Raw genomic sequence first — 21207 nt, 5'->3', positions numbered from 1 at the left:
GACATATTGTGACGCTGCAAAAAACCATTCACAAAAGCACAGTAAATACCAAAGGCCACAAAATGATTTGTTTTGACGTCAAACCATTAAGATTGTTAAAAACATCCTCCAGCGAAAGTTCGGTTGCGTTTCAGCGTGTAAGACTACGGTTTTCACAAACATGGGCTATAGAAATATATACTGTATAAGTCAATATTTTGCAGTGCTGCATTAGTGTACATACATATACATACAGTACATTCCCAAGCTAGGTAGATTACTGCAAGAGACACCACACCATTTTGTGCTACGACATGGGATCATGGCTGTCCTGAATAAAATGTCTGCCCAGAAGAGATTTGCCTGAAGCCTGAGGTATGCATAATATGCCCCGGTAACAATCATAATATTACAATCATATAATTTTGTGTGTATTATATATATATATATATATATATATATATATATATATATATATATATATATATATATATATATATATATATATATATATATATATATATATATATATATATAAAATACACACACATACACACGTTTATAGTCATCTCACATATAGACCACCCTCTCCTTTAAAAAAAAATAAAAAATAAAAGACAGCAAACAACCACTAAACAACTAACTGTGCGCACATATACAAGAAAAGGTGCCAAACCAGGCTCATATCATGATCAGGATGATTGCTTGATTTGTAGGTTTGATTGTTCATAAGGAGTTTTGAGCTACGTTTGTATGCACGATACTTTGAGGAGTAGTAACCGGTTAGTAACTGCACATGACAGCTTAAAAAATCCTATAACATATGGAAATGCACATGTGCTTTCCACCGTTTTTGGCAGTACTCTCACTTGACAACATTTGTGTCTCCCCTCAACCGCCTGACACTGAAATTACCTGACATACTATTACGCATCATCATACAATTCACTCTTGCTTTCAGCAGGTCAGTGTGGAAAACAAATGGCTGGGTATGAAACAATAATGCTAGCCTTGGAGTTTCCATCAGCGCTGAACTGCACTGAATTCACTCGGATATATAGGATTTTGAAAGTGTTGAACCCGCTTATTTAAACTAACAAAAACCAGCCAAACTATTAAATAACCCAGGAAAGGGTGATTTGCCTTTGTATATAAACATTCTCTTTACCATCATGCTTTGCTCTTATTCAAGTTTATAAAATACTACTCTGCTTTATATAAAATTAAACTGGCTAAAGTGACAGGACCTCTAATATACATCCACTGAGTATTTATATTCATGTGTCGTTTAAGAAAAACCCCACAAAATAATAAAATAAGAGCGTAAAATTAAACCTGAAACATACAGAACGCACTGTACTCATATCGTACAACAACACTTTGGACTAGGTAACTTAGACAAACATATGCAACCATACCAAGTTAGATTAACAAGCTTTTTTAACAAGGAATTTAAAACAACGATTCCTGGATGCTACATCTCTAGCGCTACCTGACATGCTAACAAGACGAGAGTGCAGGATAAGGGTTGCAAAGGGAAGAAGTTTCCCCATCAAGTTTTTTTCCAAAATGTACAGTACATCACTGTCAATTTACATGACTGTTGCAACCCTCACATCTTTAATGGACCTGGACTAAGGAGAACAAGACGCAAATGACAAAAATACATCAAATTCTCAACTATTTTCTGCACTAACCTGATGTGGCTCAACAGTAAATAAAGTATTCTACTTTTTTGTGTTTAAATCAAGTCTCACGATGTACTTGACTACACTATAAACAGGTCTCACATGTCTATTTGAATGCTGTATGTCTTTTTGATATTACATTTTCGAGGCGTCTCATGCAACTCTGAAGGAAATAGTCGGTAACTTACGTATAACATACAGCTTAAATGACCAGCAGCTTCCTGGCTAATGTTTTTTTTAAAGCCATGTTTTATAGACATTATTATTACCAATAATAAGCCTTTGTGTACTCGCTTTCATTGCTAAAAGTGCTGTAACAATCTAATCACTGTCCAACAGTTTAAAAACACACCATCTATTCTTTCAGGACAAGCTAGTAGACAGCTTGGAAAAACAGTACCGCATGAGAAATGTCCTAACAAGTAACCCATAACAACTTTTTTAGGATTATTTTTGGGATTGACAACATAAATTGGGGGCTTGTCCGGTGTATTAGAAATGACCCAGCACAGGTTATTCGCCATGGGCTCAACCTCACTCTGGTCTACACTTTCATAGTAACAACTTAAAAGTGGAATGTACCTGCTATCATTAGAGGAAACACGTAGGCTTTTGCTTCATGCAGATAAGCATAACAACATCTCCAAAAATCACATTTAACTTTGATTACTGTTCTGATTGTAGCTCAAAGCTCACAGAATTTCACTGATAAGGATAATTCTGTTAATAGTGATCAGTCTGCAAGTGTCAAAAGACATCGAAATAGATACTCACACATTCATATATTTTGGTCTACAGGTCACTAAAATGCACTTTCCCATCAAAAAGATGTCCTGGCTTTACAATTTCTGGCTTTTGTTGAAGAGTCCCTGCCAACAGAAACATGCCAGAATAATATTGTGACATTATCTCTCTAAAGGGACAAATAAAAAAAATGATTAAAAAAAACCCCTTTGGCCTATTGAGGCTATTTCCATCCAATGTTTTGATACCTCATTCCATGTTTAACAGTGAAGAGTAGAGCCAACATCAATATAAACTCTGCCAACTTTCTTGAACATTGACTCGGTCACAGTGAACATCTTCAAATGACCATGAGGACCACAAGGCTTTCACTAGACTAGTCTCAATCAAAAGCACACCTAATCAGTCAGGTCTTCACACAGGAACTTATTCTCACTCAATACCACAGTCGTGGGTAAGGTGCTGGCTCGCTTCTGCAGGCCACTTGTCTAAAACTGCGAGGTCTCTTTCTTCCTGACAGGTTTGAGACAACCTGCTGGCAGTTCATTCTGAGATTCTCCTTTTAAACTGATTGTTGGCAACTAAATCTACTGGTCTTTTTCATAGAAAGCATCAAAGAGCCAATAGGTACTATTAGAGAACAGAAGACAGTTTAGAGATTTATAGCAACTACAGTTACAACATTAGACTTGTCTCTGAGTGTACTTAAGCAAGAAAGGACAGTAAGGAAGCAAAGAAACAGAGAAAAAGACCGAGTTAGAGCATGGGAGATAGTTGAGACTGTACAAATCAAATGCCTCTGTCTCTCAGATGAGTCTCGCCTCTCCCTCCATTTCAGGTGGCAGCTCACACACTCCAGTGAAATTGATCTCTTTCCCCTCCTTCCCGCCTTGACTCCCTGCTTGAGACCCAGTGTCACAAGGTGAAGGGTTGCTATGTGATAGCGTGTCAGGTGATGTTCGGTGTCCTGTCCCAGCACGTCGCTCCTTCAGGTAGCCCTCGAGACGTTTGAGAATCTGCTTGGGGTTCTTCTTGGCAAAAAGCTCCACTTCTGTGCATCACAGAACAGAGAACAAGGTCAGACAACTTCTTTTTTTAGCAGATAAACTCAAATGTTCAACATCCAGGCTACCTTGACCAAAGATCTTTAATCATGCTCCTGCAGAGCCACCTTTCATCAGAATTTAGGAGCTGTTTACAAGACCCTGTTTTCAACTAAAAACAGAAGCCTTTTTATGCATTTTTTGCTGTTCATTATATGACAACATCGTTTTGGTGACCTGAAAACAAACCTTATCATTCTTATCATCTCTGTGTAAACAACAAAAACGTGAATCTGTGAAAATGGTGAACTCATGCAGTATAGGCTATTACGTGTTTAGTCTATAGCAGGGATCTCAAACTCAATTTAGCTGGGGGCTGGTGGAGGTAAACTCTGGGTCAGGCTGGGCCACATCAAGTATTCCACACAAAAAACAGATCCAATTTTCTTAATCTTTATTATTATAAGTTCTTCAACATGAATGTTTCTTGATGAACATAGTCTTTTCTTGCCTCCTTTGTCTACTAAAAGCCATGTCTAGAAATACTTTGGATTTTGGTCGGTAGAAGGTAAAATTCTTGAGCCGTGAGATAAAGTTGAATGCAAGCTATGTAAGATACAGTTAGCATACCATTCCTCATTTTATTTAACATTAAACAGAAACATTACTGAGGTGTAGGCCACTGTACTGACTGAAGAGATTTTGCATGAATAAAGGATAAATGCACTTCTTCAATTGGTTTGATTATTTACCGTTTCATGTCAAGGAAAAGTTCCATGTTTACCACAGCAGAGATCGCTCGGAGCGTTCAATATGCAGTAAAACTTGCACAAAACTTTTTCAGCACTCAAAGTTTGTTCATTTAAACCGTTATGAGCAGAGAGCGTGAGAGAGAGGGCGAGAGAGTGAGGTCTGCGGTCTTGGCTATTATGATGTGAGCTCCAGACCGTCAGCGGTGTTCATCACTCATGTACCTGCAGAGAACAGCTTCATCTAGTTGATTTACTTGTTTTTGTGTAAGTAATACGTTGTCAAATATGTTTAAACTTAGACTAGCTATACAAGTAGTTATGTCTCTTTGTATTAATTTGTCCTGTTATTGACGTAATGCACATCATTGACAAAATGCGCAACCAGATGTTCGAATGGTTGGAATATTCGTGTTTTTTTTAGAGGGAATATTCAAATGTCATTTGATTTGCCATCTAAGCGCTGTTAGACCACATTCATTTCCACTGTCTGATCAGCCCGGATGAGCCTCAAAAACTGTTCCTGTCAATCACGCAGTGTCAACCAATTATACTGCATGAGGGAGGGCCGAGCTAACTCGCTCGCTCGCACGCACGCACACACACACACAAAGTAAGGCAGCAAGTGTAGCACACGCAAAAACTCAGCAAAAAGGTGCTTTAAAGAACAACGTGCGGGCTGCACCAACACTAAACTTTGATGTCAAGTAGGGGGCCACAAAATATCCCACGGGCCGCGTGTTTGAGACCCCTGGTCTATAGGTTTTTTTTCTTTTTTTGCAAATGAAAGGATCCAGATATTAACAGTAAGAAATAAGGGGACATACGGACATCACCACAAGTGGTTATAAGAACTACACAAATCAACACAATATAACTTTGTCATCATGAAATTAAAGGTTCCTTACAACAGACTCAAGTATAATATATAGGTCCTTCTAAAAAAATTAGCATATTGTGAAAAAAGTTCCATTATTTTTCCATAATGTAATGATAAAAATTAAACTTTCATATATTTTAGATTTATTGCACACCAACTGAAATATTTCAGGTCTTTTATTGTTTTAATACTGATGATTTTGGCATACAGCTCATGAAAACCCAAAATTCCTATCTCAAAAAATTAGCATATTTCATCAGACCAATAAAAGAAAAGTGTTTTTAATACAAAAAAAGTCAACCTTCAAATAATTATGTTCAGTTATGCACTCAATACTTGGTTGTGAATCCTTTTGCAGAAATGACTGCTTCAATGCGGCGTGGCATGGAGGCGATCAGCCTGTGGCACTGCTGAGGTGTTATGGAGGCCAAGGATGCTTCGATAGCGGCCTTAAGCTCATCCAGAATGTTGGGTCTTGCGTCTCTCAACTTTCTCTTCACAATATCCCACAGATTCTCTATGGGGTTCAGGTCAGGAGAGTTGGCAGGCCAATTGAGCACAGTAATACCATGGTCAGTAAACCATTTACCAGTGGTTTTGGCACTGTGAGCAGGTGCCAGGTCGTACTGAAAAACGAAATCATCTCCATAAAGCTTTTCAGCAGATGGAAGCATGAAGTGCTCCAAAATCACCTGATAGCTAGCTGCATTGACCCTGCCCTTGATAAAAACACAGTGGACCAACACCAGCAGCTGACATGGCACCCCAGACCATCACTGACTGTGGGTACTTGACACTGAACTTCAGGCATTTTGGCATTTCCTTCTCCCCAGTCTTCCTCCAGACTCTGGCACCTTGATTTCCGAATGACATGCAAAATTTGAGTCCAGTGCTGCTTCTCTGTAACCCAGGTCAGGCGCTTCTGCCTCTGTTTCTGGTTCAAAAGTGGCTTGACCTGGGGAATGCGGCACCTGTAGCCCATTTCCTGCACACACCTGTGCACGGTGGCTCTGGATGTTTCTACTCCAGACTCAGTCCACTGCTTCCGCAGGTCCCCCAAGGTCTGGAATCGGTCCTTCTCCACAATCTTCCTCAGGGTCCGGTCACCTCTTCTCGTTGTGCAGCGTTTTTTTGCCACACTTTTTCCTTCCCACAGACTTCCCACTGAGGTGCCTTGATACAGCACTCTGGGAACAGCCTATTCCTTCAGAAATTTCTTTCTGTGTCTTACCCTCTCGCTTGAGGGTGTCAATGATGGCCTTCTGGACAGGGTCTTACCCATGATTGCGGTTTTGAGTAATGAACCAGGCTGGGAGTTTTTAAAAGCCTTTTTAAAAGGAATCTTTTGCAGGTGTTTAGAGCTAATTAGTTGATTCAAATGATTAGGTTAATAGCTCGTTTAGAGAACCTTTTTCCTGATATGCTAATTTTTTTAGATAGGAATTTTGGGTTTTCATGAGCTGTATGCCCAAATCATCAGTATTAAAACAATAAAAGACCTGAAATATTTCAGTTGGTGTGCAATGAATCTTAAATATATAAAAGTTGGACTAAAGTTGGACTGTCTTGGAATTTAAATAAAAAAATATTTAAATTATATTGACCAAATTAAACAGTTAAATTGACAGTTAATTTAAATGTCAGTAAACGATACCAAGAACAAATACAACGCTGTTCATTTGTAACTGAAAATTCACCTTTGAGTACATGGCCAGAATCTGAGATAGTTTTCTGCTGGTTCTTCCACAGCTGGTAGAGGTGCAGGAATGTTGCAACATAAAAATCATTCAGCACAGCTACAACCTGTTGCCTTCGGTTACACTCCCTAGGTGACATCACAAACAACAAAATGTTTTATTGCCATCGAAACAACTGAAGAGATTATGGTAGGCTGCAGCTAAATTATGGCAATGCTTAAAAACAGGTTGTAATTAATATTGCGCAAAATAACCATCAGTTAATGTTCAGGTAATTTTGTGACAAGTGATGACTTACTTGGACAGCACTTCCTCTCTAAGAGCATGGAGGGCAATTCGGGTCATGTTGATTGACATCACACTGAATGGAAAATTCTGCAAGTGATAAAAATTCAAATAAGTATATTTATTGCAAATGAATAATAACGATGAGTTTGCCGTTTCTAAGGCATGATAGATGATCATGTGTATGTTTGTTTGTATTTTGATCACCTGGACTGGATGCTGAGATAGTTTGTAGATGTCTCTAGCAAGTGGTAGTATCTCTGGGTCCATGACAAAGTAGAGAGTGTGCATCAGACCCAGAAAACCAGTTCCCCTTAGATCTGTAGCAGGGTCTGAACCTAGGAGTATGAAAGTATGTTACACAAAAACAAATTACAAACAGGCAAACAATTTCATTGCATCATAAATAATTAAATAGTCGATTAGCGTGGTTAAACAGTTTATAAAGATTTAACAGATTTTTAGCAGAGGTGCTTTCAATTTTTGACATACCTTGAAAGCCCACATTCTCCCAGTGTGGTCCATAGCGAGGGCAGTCTGCTCGAGTGCAAGTCAATTTCCTGTAGACGGTCTGGAGTACACGCATGTGCACTGGCTGTCCATTATCCAGAGAACCTACAGAATCACAAACATTTCTCTTAGCAATTTTTTCTCTTTTCTAGCTTACTTCCTAATATATTTGTCTAATAAACCTGGCATTGTATATTACAAATATTTTTGTATCTTTGACGAATTGGTTTAGTCCTTCTTTTGTAAATCGATTGGGATAAAAGAATCTGCTAAATGCATGAATGTAAAGTAACGCAAGCAAAGACATCACACATTTAAGATATTAAAGCTAGATATGGACCAATGTATCGGCTAAAAATATTTGTGTATTATTATTGGCCAAAATTGTATCCATTTTAAACCATTAGCATATTGTAATAGCATGAAAAAGTTAGATAATAACAAACAGATAGTATAGAACAGCGTTTCCCAACCGAGGTGCCGTCTGACATGAGCAAGGGTGCCGTGTAAAAGTTGCCGGCACGCACTTGCACCGCGATTCATCTCACATCTGATGACGCATCTTTAATATGGGTTGTAACTTAAAAAATAATGCTTTATGTATGTTTCTGCCAATGGATACACGTGCTGGCTCCTCAGTGATAGGCTACACTCCAACAGCGTTAATAAAAGAAAAACGTGGGCAAAACGTTCTACTATCTTTGTAAACTGTGTTCAATGCATGCGAGTGCTGCCGTATGACCAGTCATTTTCGCCGTCATCTTCACCCGGGTATATTTGCCAGAAGACGCGAATGAAAACTCGCTTGCGCTGTGAGAAGATCTGTCTCTGTGCGCTCGTCCAAAAGCACGCACACATCTCAAAGCGCACAATTACCTTGAATTCTCTTTTAAGTCTTGCGCTTGAACAGACATACTCACACAAAAAGTATGTCAACATTACCATCTTGATGAGTATTCAAGCAGACATCGTCGGTATATGCCTTAAGTGAACTTTATACAGTCGAGAAAGACGATGCAGAGCCCTGTATTAGGTCTCAAAGGGGCAGTCCTTTACTGCTGTCTGTTTAATGTCAAACAAAAGATAAGGACATCACTCACTGCTCTTGATTGAATAGCTTTTCTAAGTTTAATAAGGATTAATCTTTCATTTAAACAGTTAAATGTGCAGTTATTTTACATTTGATTAACTTATTCAATTTCTCTACCTAAAAACTAATGTTAGACCCACCTGAAAAGCATTGTTTATTTTATTAGTATCTTTGCTCAATAGTATTTATTTGTGCTGCTGCTAGCATTTAAGTTATTTCAGGGTTCCTACGCAATTTTCATTTCAAAATTCCATACTTTTCCAGACTCAAATTTCCAGACTTCCCTACAGATTTTTCCAACCATATTTAACTTGTTCTGATAATTTTTTTTAAAATTCAACTGCCAACAGGTATGTTACATTCTAAAGGTTTAATATTGGCATTTTTGCCTTTTATTAGGATAAGAAAGTAGCTAGACAGGAAGTCCATGAGGCAGGACTTACATAAAATAACCTAAATGAACCTATATACAGTGCCTTGCGAAAGTATTCGGCCCCTTGAACTTTGCAACCTTTTGCCACATTTCAGGCTTCAAACATGATATGAAACTGTATTTTTTTGTGAAGAATCAACAACAAGTGGGACACAATCATGAAGTGGAACGAAATTTATTGGATATTTCAAACTTTGTTAACAAATCAAAAACTGAAAAATTGGGCGAGCAAAATGATTCGGCCCCCTTAAGTTAATAATTTGTAGCGCCACCTTTTGCTGCGATTACAGCTGTAAGTCTCTTGGCGTATGTCTCTATCAGTTTTGCACATCAAGAGACTGAAATGTTTGCCCATTTCTCCTCCAGAACAGCTCGAGCTCAGTGAGGTTGGATGGAGAGCGTTTGTGAACAGCAGTTTTCAGTTCTTTCCACAGATTCTCGATTGGATTCAGGTCTGGACTTTGACTTGGCCATTCGAACACCTGGATATGTTTATTATTGAACCATTCCATTGTAGATTTTGCTTTATGTTTTGGATCATTGTCTTGTGGGAAGACAAATCTCCGTCCCAGTCTCAGGTCGTTTGCAGTAGGGGTGTCCATGGTTAACCGATTGACCGATTAACCGTTAAAAATTGCGTAACCGAGTGAAACATTTTGCTCGGTTAAGTGGCGTCAATGACGTGCCTTGAATTTAGTTGTAATATATGTTTGCACCCCTATAGACCGCCAGAGCGCTCCCAGACAGTTGTAGTATCCATAGGGTTAGGGTAGTATCCACAAGAAGAAGTCATGACCAGCTTTCTAAGCAGTCAAAGAAAGCGTTGGAACACTTTAAAAATGAGAGTGACGGGGCGAAATGCAAGTATTGCAATGCAGTGCTTACCGCATTTTTCAGGCTATAAGTTGCTCCGGAGTATGAGTCGCATCAGTCAAAATATGCGTCATGAAGAGGAAAATAACACGTCGCACTGGACTAAAAGTCGCATTAGGGCAGAAGCAGAGCGCGAGCCGCGCGCGCTGTGGATAACGGATCAGAAGAAAGAAAGTTTGAAGTGAGAAACTTGTGAATGACTAGAGAAAAGCAGACGTTACTTTAACTGCAATGAAGAAAACAAAAAAGCTGATCGCGGACTGAAAGCAAGATGGCCAGAGCTGAAGGGACGAGTCCACAGATGCTTGAACTCTCTGCCGGGAGAGGCTCATCAGCCGCGCGATTCAAACGCTGAGTCTGTGTGAATCATTCTCGGCTGCATATTTTACTAACGTTACATGCTCGAATCGTGCAGGCGCCCTCGCGGCCACTCGCATTGCTCGTGAACTGGAGCGCATCTCATCCTAATTTAACGAAACTCAGCGTACGCCTCGCAGACATGAAATAGATCTTAAAGGGGGGGTGAAATGCTGTTTCATGCATACTGAGCTTTTTACACCTTTAAAGACTTGGATTCCCATCCTAAACATAGACAAAGTTTCAAAAACTAATGTTGGACGTTTGATGGAGTATTTCTGTGTTAAAAATACTCCTTCCGGTTTCTCACGAGTTTCGGCGAGTTTTTTTCGAGTATGGGTCTAATTGACGTTAAATAGAGCGGAAGGTCCTTGTATGGGCTGTACGGGCTCTTCTCCCGGAAGGGTGCGCGCGCGCGTGACTAGAGGGAGAGAGAGGAAATGCACGCTGTAAACAGTCTCTCAGGTGCAGATCCAGTCCTCCGTGAACACTTATGTCGCGCCCCGGGAAGGCAGCGCTGCATTTAAACCGATTTGAACGCAGAAATGACGGGAAGCTTCAAGGCATCGCTTCAGTCGCGTCGCAAAGTGGATTTCCACGGTCACTGCTGTCACAGGACTTCACCAAATCATACCAAAGAAGTGTGTTTTTGACAGAGCGGTCCTGCTTTGGAAGATGCCGGTGAGTAAATCAACTTCAAATGTCTCTGCTATTGGCTACCGTCGCATGAGTAAACATCAGTAAACGATACGATCGCGTGCTTCGTCATTCAAATGCGCTAACGGTTACTCCATTGTTGTTCTGTATAACGTTACACTAGTCTGACGTGCAAAACCGTTCTGCTTGCTACTTCTAAGGTCTAGTCGCATACAATAGTCCATAAACCGAATCATGTCCTCATACACTGCGAGTAAAGACACAGAAATGTGGAGAGGCCATTAAATACAGTAACTTACATACCACAGAGACGGACGTCCTGATGTTGCCGTTTCTCCTGTTCAGTTTATTTCAGCCTCAGATTTGATTGTGGATCATTATCTGTTTTAGCTGAGATAGATGGGTTTCTCCACGCTTGAGGACGTCACCGCTTTGCGCGCTTGTGATTCTTTAGCTCCGCCCACACGATACGCCTCCAGGCGCTCGTTTTTTTCCGGAAAGACTCGGTACAGCCCATATTTCTTTTATAAATATGATAAAACTAAAGACTTTTCGGAGATATGAAGGATGCAATACTACTCTATAGGTACTCAAGATTGACATGAGATTGACTGAAACTGAGTGTTTCACCCCCCCTTTAAGAAACTTGAAATGTCTTTTAACAATTTAAAACGAAAAGAAATAGGCTACTCTCTGATTGTGTAATCCATGATGTGCATTTCTCTCTATAGGCGCGTTCACTACGGAGATGGTGGTCGTCAAATTAATAAGCTAAAAATAACCCTGACGCACACTATGGTTAACCGAGTATTAACCGCTAAGGGCCTCGGTTAACGGTTAATGAAAAACTTGAAAACGTGCAGCCCTAGTTTGCAGACTCCATCAGGTTTTCTTCCAGAATGGTCCTGTATTTGGCTCCATCCATCTTCCCATCAATTATAACCATCTTCCCTGTCCCTGCTGAAGAAAAGCAGGCCCACACCATGATGCTGCCACCACCATGTTTGACAGTGGGGATGGTGTGTTCAGGGTGATGAGCTGTGTTGCTTTTACACCAAACATAACGTTTTGCATTGTTGCCAAAAAGTTCAATTTTGGTTTCATCTGACCAGAGCACCTTCTTCCACATGTTTGGTGTGTCTCCCAGGTGGCTTGTGGTAAACTTTAAACAACACTTTTTATGGATATCTTTAAGAAATGGCTTTCTTCTTGCCACTCTTCCACAAAGGCCAGATTTGTGCAGTATACGACTGATTGTTGTCCTATGGACAGAGTCTCCCACCTCAGCTGTAGATCTCTGCAGTTCATCCAGAGTGATCATGGGCCTCTTGGCTGCATCTCTGATCAGTCTTCTCATCACAGCTGAAAGTTTAGAGGGACGGCCAGGTCTTGGTAGATTTGCAGTGGTCTGATACTCCTTCCATTTCAATATTATCGCTTGCAGGGTGCTCCTTGGGATGTTTAAAGCTTGAGAAATCTTTTTGTATCCAAATCCGGCTTTAAACTTCTCCACAACGGTATCTCGGACCTGCCTGGTGTGTTCCTTGTTCTTCATGATGCTCTCTGCGCTTTAAACTGACCTCTGAGACTATCACAGTGCAGGTGCATTTATACAGAGACTTGATTACACACAGGTGGATTCTGTTTATCATCATTAGTCATTTAGGTCAACACTGGATCATTCAGAGATCCTCACTGAACTTCTGGAGAGAGTTTGCTGCACTGAAAGTAAAGGGGCCAAATAATTTTGCACGCCCAATTTTTCAGTTTTTAATTTGTTAAAAAAGTTTGAAATATCCAATAAATTTCGTTCCACTTCATGATTGTGTCCCACTTGTTGTTGATTCTTCACAAAAAAATTAGTTTCATATCATTATGTTTGAAGCCTGAAATGTGGCAAAAGGTCACAAAGTTCAAGGGGGCCAAATACTTTCGCAAGGCACTGTAGCTAACCTATTGAAAGCGTATGACTATATTTATATGTTACATAAAAAACTTTTAGACCTAATCTTTTTTTTACTGTCTATGTGGTAAATTGATCCAAATGGAATTAAATTTTTATATATATATATATATGCATTTAGAAATTCTTAATTTTATATTTATAAAATGAAATAGGGACAATAGTCTGGAAACATAAGTATTTTTCCATACTCTGGTTTATTTTTTCCATACTTTTCCAGACCTGGAAATTAATCAAATCAAATTCCATACTTTTCCATACTTTTTCAAAACCCGTAGGAACCCTGTTATTTGTTCTCATTTTCTTTATTTTATTTGACAGTAGTCCTTTTTTTCCCTGAACACAGTAAATACCGAATCGTACTGAAACCGTGAAAGGTGTCATCACATACTCAATACGCTTCATTCGCGCCGCCTTATTCGCGCGAAACGCATGGCAGGATGTCTATTCTTGTCTTTGCATTGACTAAACATGTAAATCACTCTCGTTTATCGCTTAATTCGCATCTGGTGTGAATGTACCAAGAGTGTGTTCACCTGTACCTCATGTTTTCTGCTCCCTTTATAATGTGTGTTCTTTTCCCTCATGTGTTGCAAGTTCGTTGAAGGGTTTAAAAATGCATGAATAAGAGCTTCGTCATATAATGTAACACTAGTCAATGGATGACAGGACAAAAACTGGATGCTGCGTTAATTGTTTTAAATGTTTTTAATTCATAAAAAAAAGCTACCTGACTTGTCGAGTCATATGTTTTTACTCACATTGTGCAATGGCAAACACTAAGTCTCTCTCCTCTACAAGGTCTTTGTGTAGCCGTGGAGGCCCGAACAGGAAATGGGTGATGGCAGCCAATCCAGTCCTGTGAATAGTAGGCTGAATATTCTTCTGATAAAGGAGAAGAGTAAGTATAAAATAAAGGGAAAAAAAGAGAATGACTCCAATAGTCATAGTAATCATAGTGTCATAATGTATATTCACTTGAAACAAACTCACAAGCAGGTCTCCAAGATCAGTGGTCTGAAAATGCTGCAGAGCCTCATTGAAGGAGATCAATGGCGATGGAGTGAGATCTTCAGCAAGAACTATAAAAGAAACATTGTTTTTTTCTGACAGATGACCACACAATGCATCCCTGCATCATAAACAGGGTTCAGTCTGGAAAATCAGCCTATATCAGCCTCAAGATGCATACTAGTAATGTTTTTTTTTCTTCTTAGGCACGTTTATAAAACCTATGTCCTAATTTAACTAAGGCCTAATCCTGGTTTAGGCTAAGGCCTATCTATGAAATTGGGCATATACGTTTTAAAAATTTTACTTTTAAAACATTATTATTGTCATAATAATGTTTTTTGTTTAGTTTAGTTTTTTTTAAAATTGTATTGTCACTGATTACATTTATTTAGAAGATATAATTTTCTAAATAATGAAAGGATATGCTGTCCAGTTTAATAATGATTGTTATACCATGGTCTGTTTAAATACTCGATTCTGATTGGCTGGAAGGTGTGCAGTAAAATTGTTTATACCATGGTCTGTTTTAATACTCGATTCTGATTGGTTGGAAGGTGTGCAGTAAAACCGTTTAATGCACAGGTAGTTCCAGTCAGTAGGTGTTTCTCAATGTCAAGGATGCTTCCTTGGAAAGACGGATCCTTCCAAGTCACTTCCTTCAGAGGCTAGACGAGGCTCCTAGTCATATGCATCCTTTCCTGTATATGACATATTTTTCGAACGAAGGACTCAGTCCTTGGTTGAATTCCGAGGATCCTCGACATTGGAACAGTTCTAAATAATGATTCGTCGGATGTCGATGACGTAGCATCCTTAGAATTCTGGCTTCCGAGGATCCTTCCTTGACATTGAGAAACGCCTAGTTTGATTACAGTTTGAAATTAATCCGCAACTATAAAAACTGGTAACCATAGTAACACAGTTACTCTTGCAAACAGAGTGACAGTGGCAGACTGCAGTATCAGCCACGGATATGTCTATACGTATAACGTTACATATCTATGGCAATATTAAGTGACATGAGACATGACGTGACACACAGAAGCCAATGGCACATATGTCACTATGCGCAGGTATGTATACGTATGCCTATCTATGACTATGGGCGTATTGGCACATATGGCACATGCAGTCTTCATTGTCATGTCACTGACATTATCGCAACAAACACTGACACGGACATGACACCTGCATGACACCGAGTTGCGGAACATGTCGCCGTGTGTCGTGCGTTTTTTACATTCTATGATGGTCGTGACACCTACACTGACAGACTCGAGCACCTATATTATTATTTAATTTAATGCATTAAATGTAATGTGTCTTTATAGGTTGACGCTGGGTTTATTTCACACTAGGCTATAATGATGATTAGTTCAAATAAAGATTGCCTTGTCACTGCAGTGTTGCCTGTCATTCATAAATAATTTTAATAAAGCCATTAAATAATCATTAAGTTATGTTCGATATGCTTAAGCAACGAGGGGATCTTCAGACTGACATGAAGAGATCGCGAACGCATCTCTCTCTCTCTCTCTCTCTCTCTCTCTGATCTGTCTCTTTCAGTTCTCTGTCTCTCTTTTAATAATGAATTTACATAAATGTGGTAATTTGTTCATATAAAAACATTTCGATGGCTCTACTTTATTTAAAGCGATGGTGTGCTAGAACTAACGAGACGTAAGAAAACAACCGTCATTTTAACCCGTCTCTTAAAAAACATCAGTTACAGCTTTAACTTGTTTTTAACTTGGCAAATAACCATGTATAAGCGGGATAATCCATGGCTAGCCATGCATTAAATTATTTTTTTCGCGTCGCGTCGGGTGGTTCTTCGCCTCTAGGCCGTGCATTAAAATCCTTTAATGCATGGCTAGCTGTGGATTATCCCTTACTTATATGATTAGTTCAAATAAAGATTGCCATGTCACTGTCAGCGCTGCCTCTCATTCATAAATAATTTTAATAAATCCATTAAATAATCATTAAGTTAGCCTATGTTCACGCTTAACCACTTCAGCTCTGCAGCACATTTTGCATTTTTTTGAGAATTAGGAATATCTGAATTTAAAAGAGCGCCCTACCCACATACATTGGAGTAAATTGATAAAAATGGTCTCATTTTACAGAAAAAATTCTAAATTTTAACACAGTGGTGGAGTATTGCATATGTTATATTGTATCTATTCACAATCTTATGATAAAAATAGATAAAAAAATAAATATTTTTATTTATTTTTAATTAATTTGTTATTTAAAAATCTATAGTTTTTTTTCATTTTGGGATCCAAGCTTTTTGGAAGTTTCTGTTGATTCTATAAATTGGCACTAAACAGGGGGAAAAAAGAATTTTCTTGATATCTCCTTGCAAATGAAAGTTATTGAGATTTGTCTGACCAAAGTGTCTAACAACTCCTACTCATCTGCATTGACATAAACTGGCCACTGGGAAATCGAAAAGAAGGCTTCGCCTCTTCAACTTTGTAAAGGGAGATCTCGGGCTCTGATTGGTCTAGAATCATGATCCACATGTATATAAAGAGCTGAGATTCTCAGGTTTTCTGTAGCATGATGCAATATGTGATGACATCATCAAAAACTGTGGCTAACACTGACAATCAAAACTAGCAATAATAAGAGTATTTGTCAGCATCACATGTTTTGATCTGGACATTGGTGACATTTTACAGTGTCATTTGGCCATACTTGCTCACAGACATGTAAAAATAGTCTCATTTTGAAGCAAACAACCTAAGGAACAAGCTGATATAGGGTTTGAGGCTAGTAGCTTTACATCGAGTTTGTGATCCGAACAGGAATATGACTCATGTGTTTGCTTGTTCAAAGGAGTCATTTCCATCTTTGTCATTCTTTTGATAATAAATTTACTGTAAATTATTGGATCGGTGAAATTAATCGCCGATAGCTTTCATTTGATATATGACTTGTCTATTTTAGGTGTGTTTGTGTGATAAAAATATGAAATTTTATATTATTTGCATGACCGATGTCGAATTCAGACCGTATTATTTTCTTCTATGTAATATAAATGCATAAGTTATTGCGTTATTAAGAAAGCTGAGGTTCTAATCTTTCAAATGATACCATATATGCCTATTTTTGTGGTGCGCAAGTTATGGATTTTGGACCCACCGGTGGGTCCAAGAGGGGGTGCAGAGCTGAAGTGGTTAAGTAACGAGGGGATCAGACTGATCTGAGATCACCCCCCCCCCCTTTTGACAAGCTGAGGCAGGCTGATACAGCCCGGAACGGCGCTCGCAAATGAAACGAGCTAAACAATCGAAATATATAATACAAAAAAAATAGAATATGCAGTTTGTCTTATACCTTACACCTTCGCAAAATGAATAGCCTATAAATCAGATCTTCAATTCCCGTGGTAGGCTATAGCCTATATTTAACGGAGTTCGCCACGAAAGCAAAAGATTCAAGATTCATTTTATTCAGCAGCTCATTTTAACTTCAAAGACAGCAATATGAGAAAGAGTGACCAAAGCAATGGTAAGAGAATTTATACATTTTTACTGCCGATCATTGTGTTTTTGAGGATCTAAGACTTATTTTAAGTTTAATTTACGGCCATTTGCGTTGGCTTCCTTTAACCTACTCAATTGCGGTGATACGTGTCGCAGCACCATCATATCTATCTGACTACAACATAACACGCTCTCACACGTTTATTTTTTAACCATTTGCCAGGATTAAAATTTACACATGTGGTTTAAACAACCGCAAACAACAAGCTTTCAGACCACCTTCTGAATTGGTTTGTTTGGGTAATCTGAATTAAATACGTCTCAAAAGAATCTCGGAAGGTATTAGGCCTAACCCTGATTATTTCGCAATCACCTGGTCAGAGAAAATGAATAAAGGAACCAGTTTTAAAAAGCCCATAACTCCAGCAGCTGCGCTGAAGAAACGCGCGCTGCTGCTGGCGCAGACTCTATAACCCTGTGCGAGCCATGTCTTGACAGTCGCGTAAGCTATTATGGTCTCATGTTGTTTCCACCAGCGCAGCACATCTCATTGTTTCTTTTAATTAATAAAATAAATATAACACGAAGTTTGAAGCCTAAAAAAGGTCCGAAGGCCCGCCCGCATTTAGGTATGATGTGAAAATTGGCCTGAAGCCCGGCTCTAGGGGCGTAAAAAAAGGGCTCGGGCATAAATGCAGGGCTCTAGTGTGAATCTAGATTCTGTTGTTGAGCTGTTCTGTATGTTCTACTGTTTGCACAATAAAATAAACACGTGAAAAAAGTATTTTTTACGGGTCACAGACACTCATCAATTGTATTTTTATGTAATGCCAATTCAATATTATAATCTTATCAGTTAACGGTTAATAATCAATTAATGAGCATTGGTTGTCAGTCGGGAAAATGAGAATCCCTAGTGGAAGTCAACCATGAGGGGCTGACGCTTTTTGTTAAACGTTCGCAAGTTCCCGCCTTCTCCTTCCCAAAACAACATACCTCGTTACAAAAAATAAAAATAATAATAATAATTTGAACAGTATATGTAGAATTCTCCAAATTAGTCACTAATGAGGATCCATCTCTGTAAGGATGCCTATGCAGGGATCAGACAGGAAGGCAGTCCACTGGATTTGGGAACAGTAAGTTATCCTTTAATTACAGTGTTTGAAAAGCAGTAACGTATTGGTTTGTTCTAAACCTTTAACTCTAATTAACAAACTTTTATTTATTAATTCAGTCTGAACCGCCTAACATACAGACTCCAATTAATCTAATTTTTTTCAGTTTCAGAACAGTTTATGGTTCAGTTTACAGAACCTATACAATTTATTGAGATCTGTCAGGGGACAGATATTTAAAAATTGTATTAAAATTCCTCATATCATGAAATAAGATTGTGGTCATATCGCCCACCCTATGTCTATATATAGTTGTAAAATCATTGCCCATTTGTTGCCCACATATCTAACCAAGAGATGCTAATGTTCCAGATTGTATCTGACAGTGATCAGGTTTCGTAATGCATCTATTTTAGCCAAGGAGGTGATGCCATCTCTCCAGGGTAGGGGCGTATGCTTAGTCATGATGACGTAATGTGCTCAGTATCCAGGCTGACAGGATGTTGTTTCCATGGTGACAAGGTAATTGGTCTCACCTGGTTGGATGCTCTCCAGGGCATCCCACTCCTCTTGTGCTCGCTCCACCTCCAAGCTCACCTCTAGACAGACAAAATCACGCACACAGAGTAAATGTTGAACTATCGACATCATTCTGTGTGTAACAATGTTTCTGAGTGATGAAGTCTTTACCTTCTGTTTTAGACTGATTGCCTCCTGCTGCAAGAGACTGTAAGAGTCCATTCTGCTTTAGTGCTGAGATCTACAAAACCACAAGTTCAGACCATTACCATCACTACTTAAACCAGTAACAAAGAACATCATGTGACTATGTTTAAGTGAAATACTCACTGGGACAGTTTTGAGATAAGGGTTGCCATTCTCTTTGATGCCATTACCTGGAGTCAATCCATTTAGAATCTAAAGAAAATCCAAAACACAGCAACATAATGCAACTGTGATCCATGCAGATAGTGACAAGGTTTCACCAGGTTTCACCGAAACAAATGTTAGTGTGTTCTCACAGTTGTGCATTTGGAGTGCCCATTGGTTAGATCTTCTGTCTGTTTACATTCTTGTGGGAAACCATTCAAGCCCTAAAAGGATGAAATTAAAAACATAAAAAAAACTGTATTCAATTAGAAACTGCTATCTGACAGTAATATTAATTCAAATGTATGTTATAACCCTCGCATTTTCAAATACAACAATGCACCGTGTCTGCTGAATTTGAAAAGGAATTGCAATGTCCATTTGATGCTGCACTGATAAATAGTCTAAATAATGAGCACTGTAATAATCTACATTGCATTTGTACAGTGCTTATAATTTAGACTCCCCAGTCAGTGTAGTTTCCATGTTCCATGTGAAATTCCCTCTGTGTTGTCTCCTCCTAGAGTAAAACATATGTAGGAGGTATAAATGATGGTATGTGTCACCAGTTATCTGTATTCTATGCATGCTCCGATATTATATTTCAGTCCTGAAATAGTATAGTATACTACAGTATTAGTTCAGCTTTTCCATAGATCAGAAGACTAAATGCACTTCTATGTTTTATTTCAGTTCTCAGTTTCATTTAATGATCTTTGGCTGAATTCCTTAGGAGAAACAAACTGTATAAAATTAGCAGTTCAGATTAGGGATGTCACAATATACTGGTATTAAAAAAAGTTAAAGTTTCCCAGGGAACGCAAAAGCACTGACTTATTTTTCTTTCTTTCTATCTCATTTTTTTCCCCCACCAACATATCCCTTTAGGAGCTATGAAACAGCCAACTCCGTAACAACCAGGACGCAAAAGCATCGACAACATTTTTTCTTCATCTCCCATTTTTTTTTCTTCACCATGTCCCTTAAGGGGCTCTGTAGATTGTCACCTATCATAAAACAAAAAACAACAACAGGGCAATGCAGTGTGTAGCTACAATCGCTGCACACAACCATGTTGAAGACACTCTACCTGCACCCAAAAAAGTTAGCTTGCCAATGCTTTTTCTGTATTCCATAAAGATGGGTTGTTAGACCAGTGTTTTCCAATTCTGTTCCTGAAGGAACCTCAACAGTACACATTTTGGAGGTCTCTCTTGTCAGACCCATCCCTTTTAAGTCCCAGAGCCCCTACACAAGAGCTGATGAGCTAAATAATGTGTTTGATTAACAATGACAATTCAAAAATGCATATTGTTGGTGTGGCTTAGAAAATAATAAAAAGTAGGTTTTTATGCGCTTTTTACAGTTATGTTTACAACAAAAAAAGAGAGAAAACACAAAATAAAGTTAAAGATGAATTGGACTGACAGCATTTATTTATTTTGATAGATATTGCAATAAGATGGTAATCGTGATTTTCGGATATTTCAGAATATCTGATATTGTGACAGCTCTAGTACCGATAATTTAGGCCTGAACTGAATTCTTAAAATCTTTTTTATTGCAAACTAAGTTATCTGCAAATCTGAGCACAGTTAAGAAATTGGCACTCATTCATTAATAATCACGTAGATTCTTTCGTATTTATACACACAGGAGAACCTCTGATGAAAAAACTCCACCTTGTTCACAAAACATTCGTATGCACATTAATTTGTTCTTAATCTCATTCTGATGTTAGTGAATTTGGAGAATTTTTA

General features: G+C 38.6%; 1 protein-coding gene across 3 annotated transcripts in view; it reads right to left on the bottom strand.

Annotated features, from left to right (window-relative positions):
* Nucleotides 1–509: 509 nt before the first annotated feature.
* The window catches only part of elmod3 (ELMO/CED-12 domain containing 3), a 31525-nt gene continuing 10827 nt past the window's right edge, over nt 510–21207 (bottom strand). For all 3 annotated transcript variants that reach the window (XM_067413211.1, XM_067413214.1, XM_067413213.1), the window contains exons 3-13: nt 19600–19671; nt 19427–19495; nt 19268–19337; nt 19114–19176; nt 13942–14030; nt 13710–13833; nt 7558–7680; nt 7273–7403; nt 7079–7155; nt 6781–6908; nt 510–3462 (exon numbers count right to left, since the gene is read on the bottom strand). In XM_067413211.1, the coding sequence (XP_067269312.1) occupies nt 3218–3462; nt 6781–6908; nt 7079–7155; nt 7273–7403; nt 7558–7680; nt 13710–13833; nt 13942–14030; nt 19114–19176; nt 19268–19337; nt 19427–19495; nt 19600–19671 (1191 nt within the window). In that variant the 3' untranslated portion in view covers nt 510–3217. The remainder of the gene's footprint in view (nt 3463–6780; nt 6909–7078; nt 7156–7272; nt 7404–7557; nt 7681–13709; nt 13834–13941; nt 14031–19113; nt 19177–19267; nt 19338–19426; nt 19496–19599; nt 19672–21207) is intronic.

The sequence above is a fragment of the Pseudorasbora parva genome, chromosome 13 (genome assembly GCF_024679245.1).
Source record: "Pseudorasbora parva isolate DD20220531a chromosome 13, ASM2467924v1, whole genome shotgun sequence".
NCBI lineage: Eukaryota > Metazoa > Chordata > Actinopteri > Cypriniformes > Gobionidae > Pseudorasbora > Pseudorasbora parva.
The sequence above is the reverse complement of the archived record's forward strand: the minus strand, read 5'-3'. Positions and strand labels throughout refer to the sequence as shown.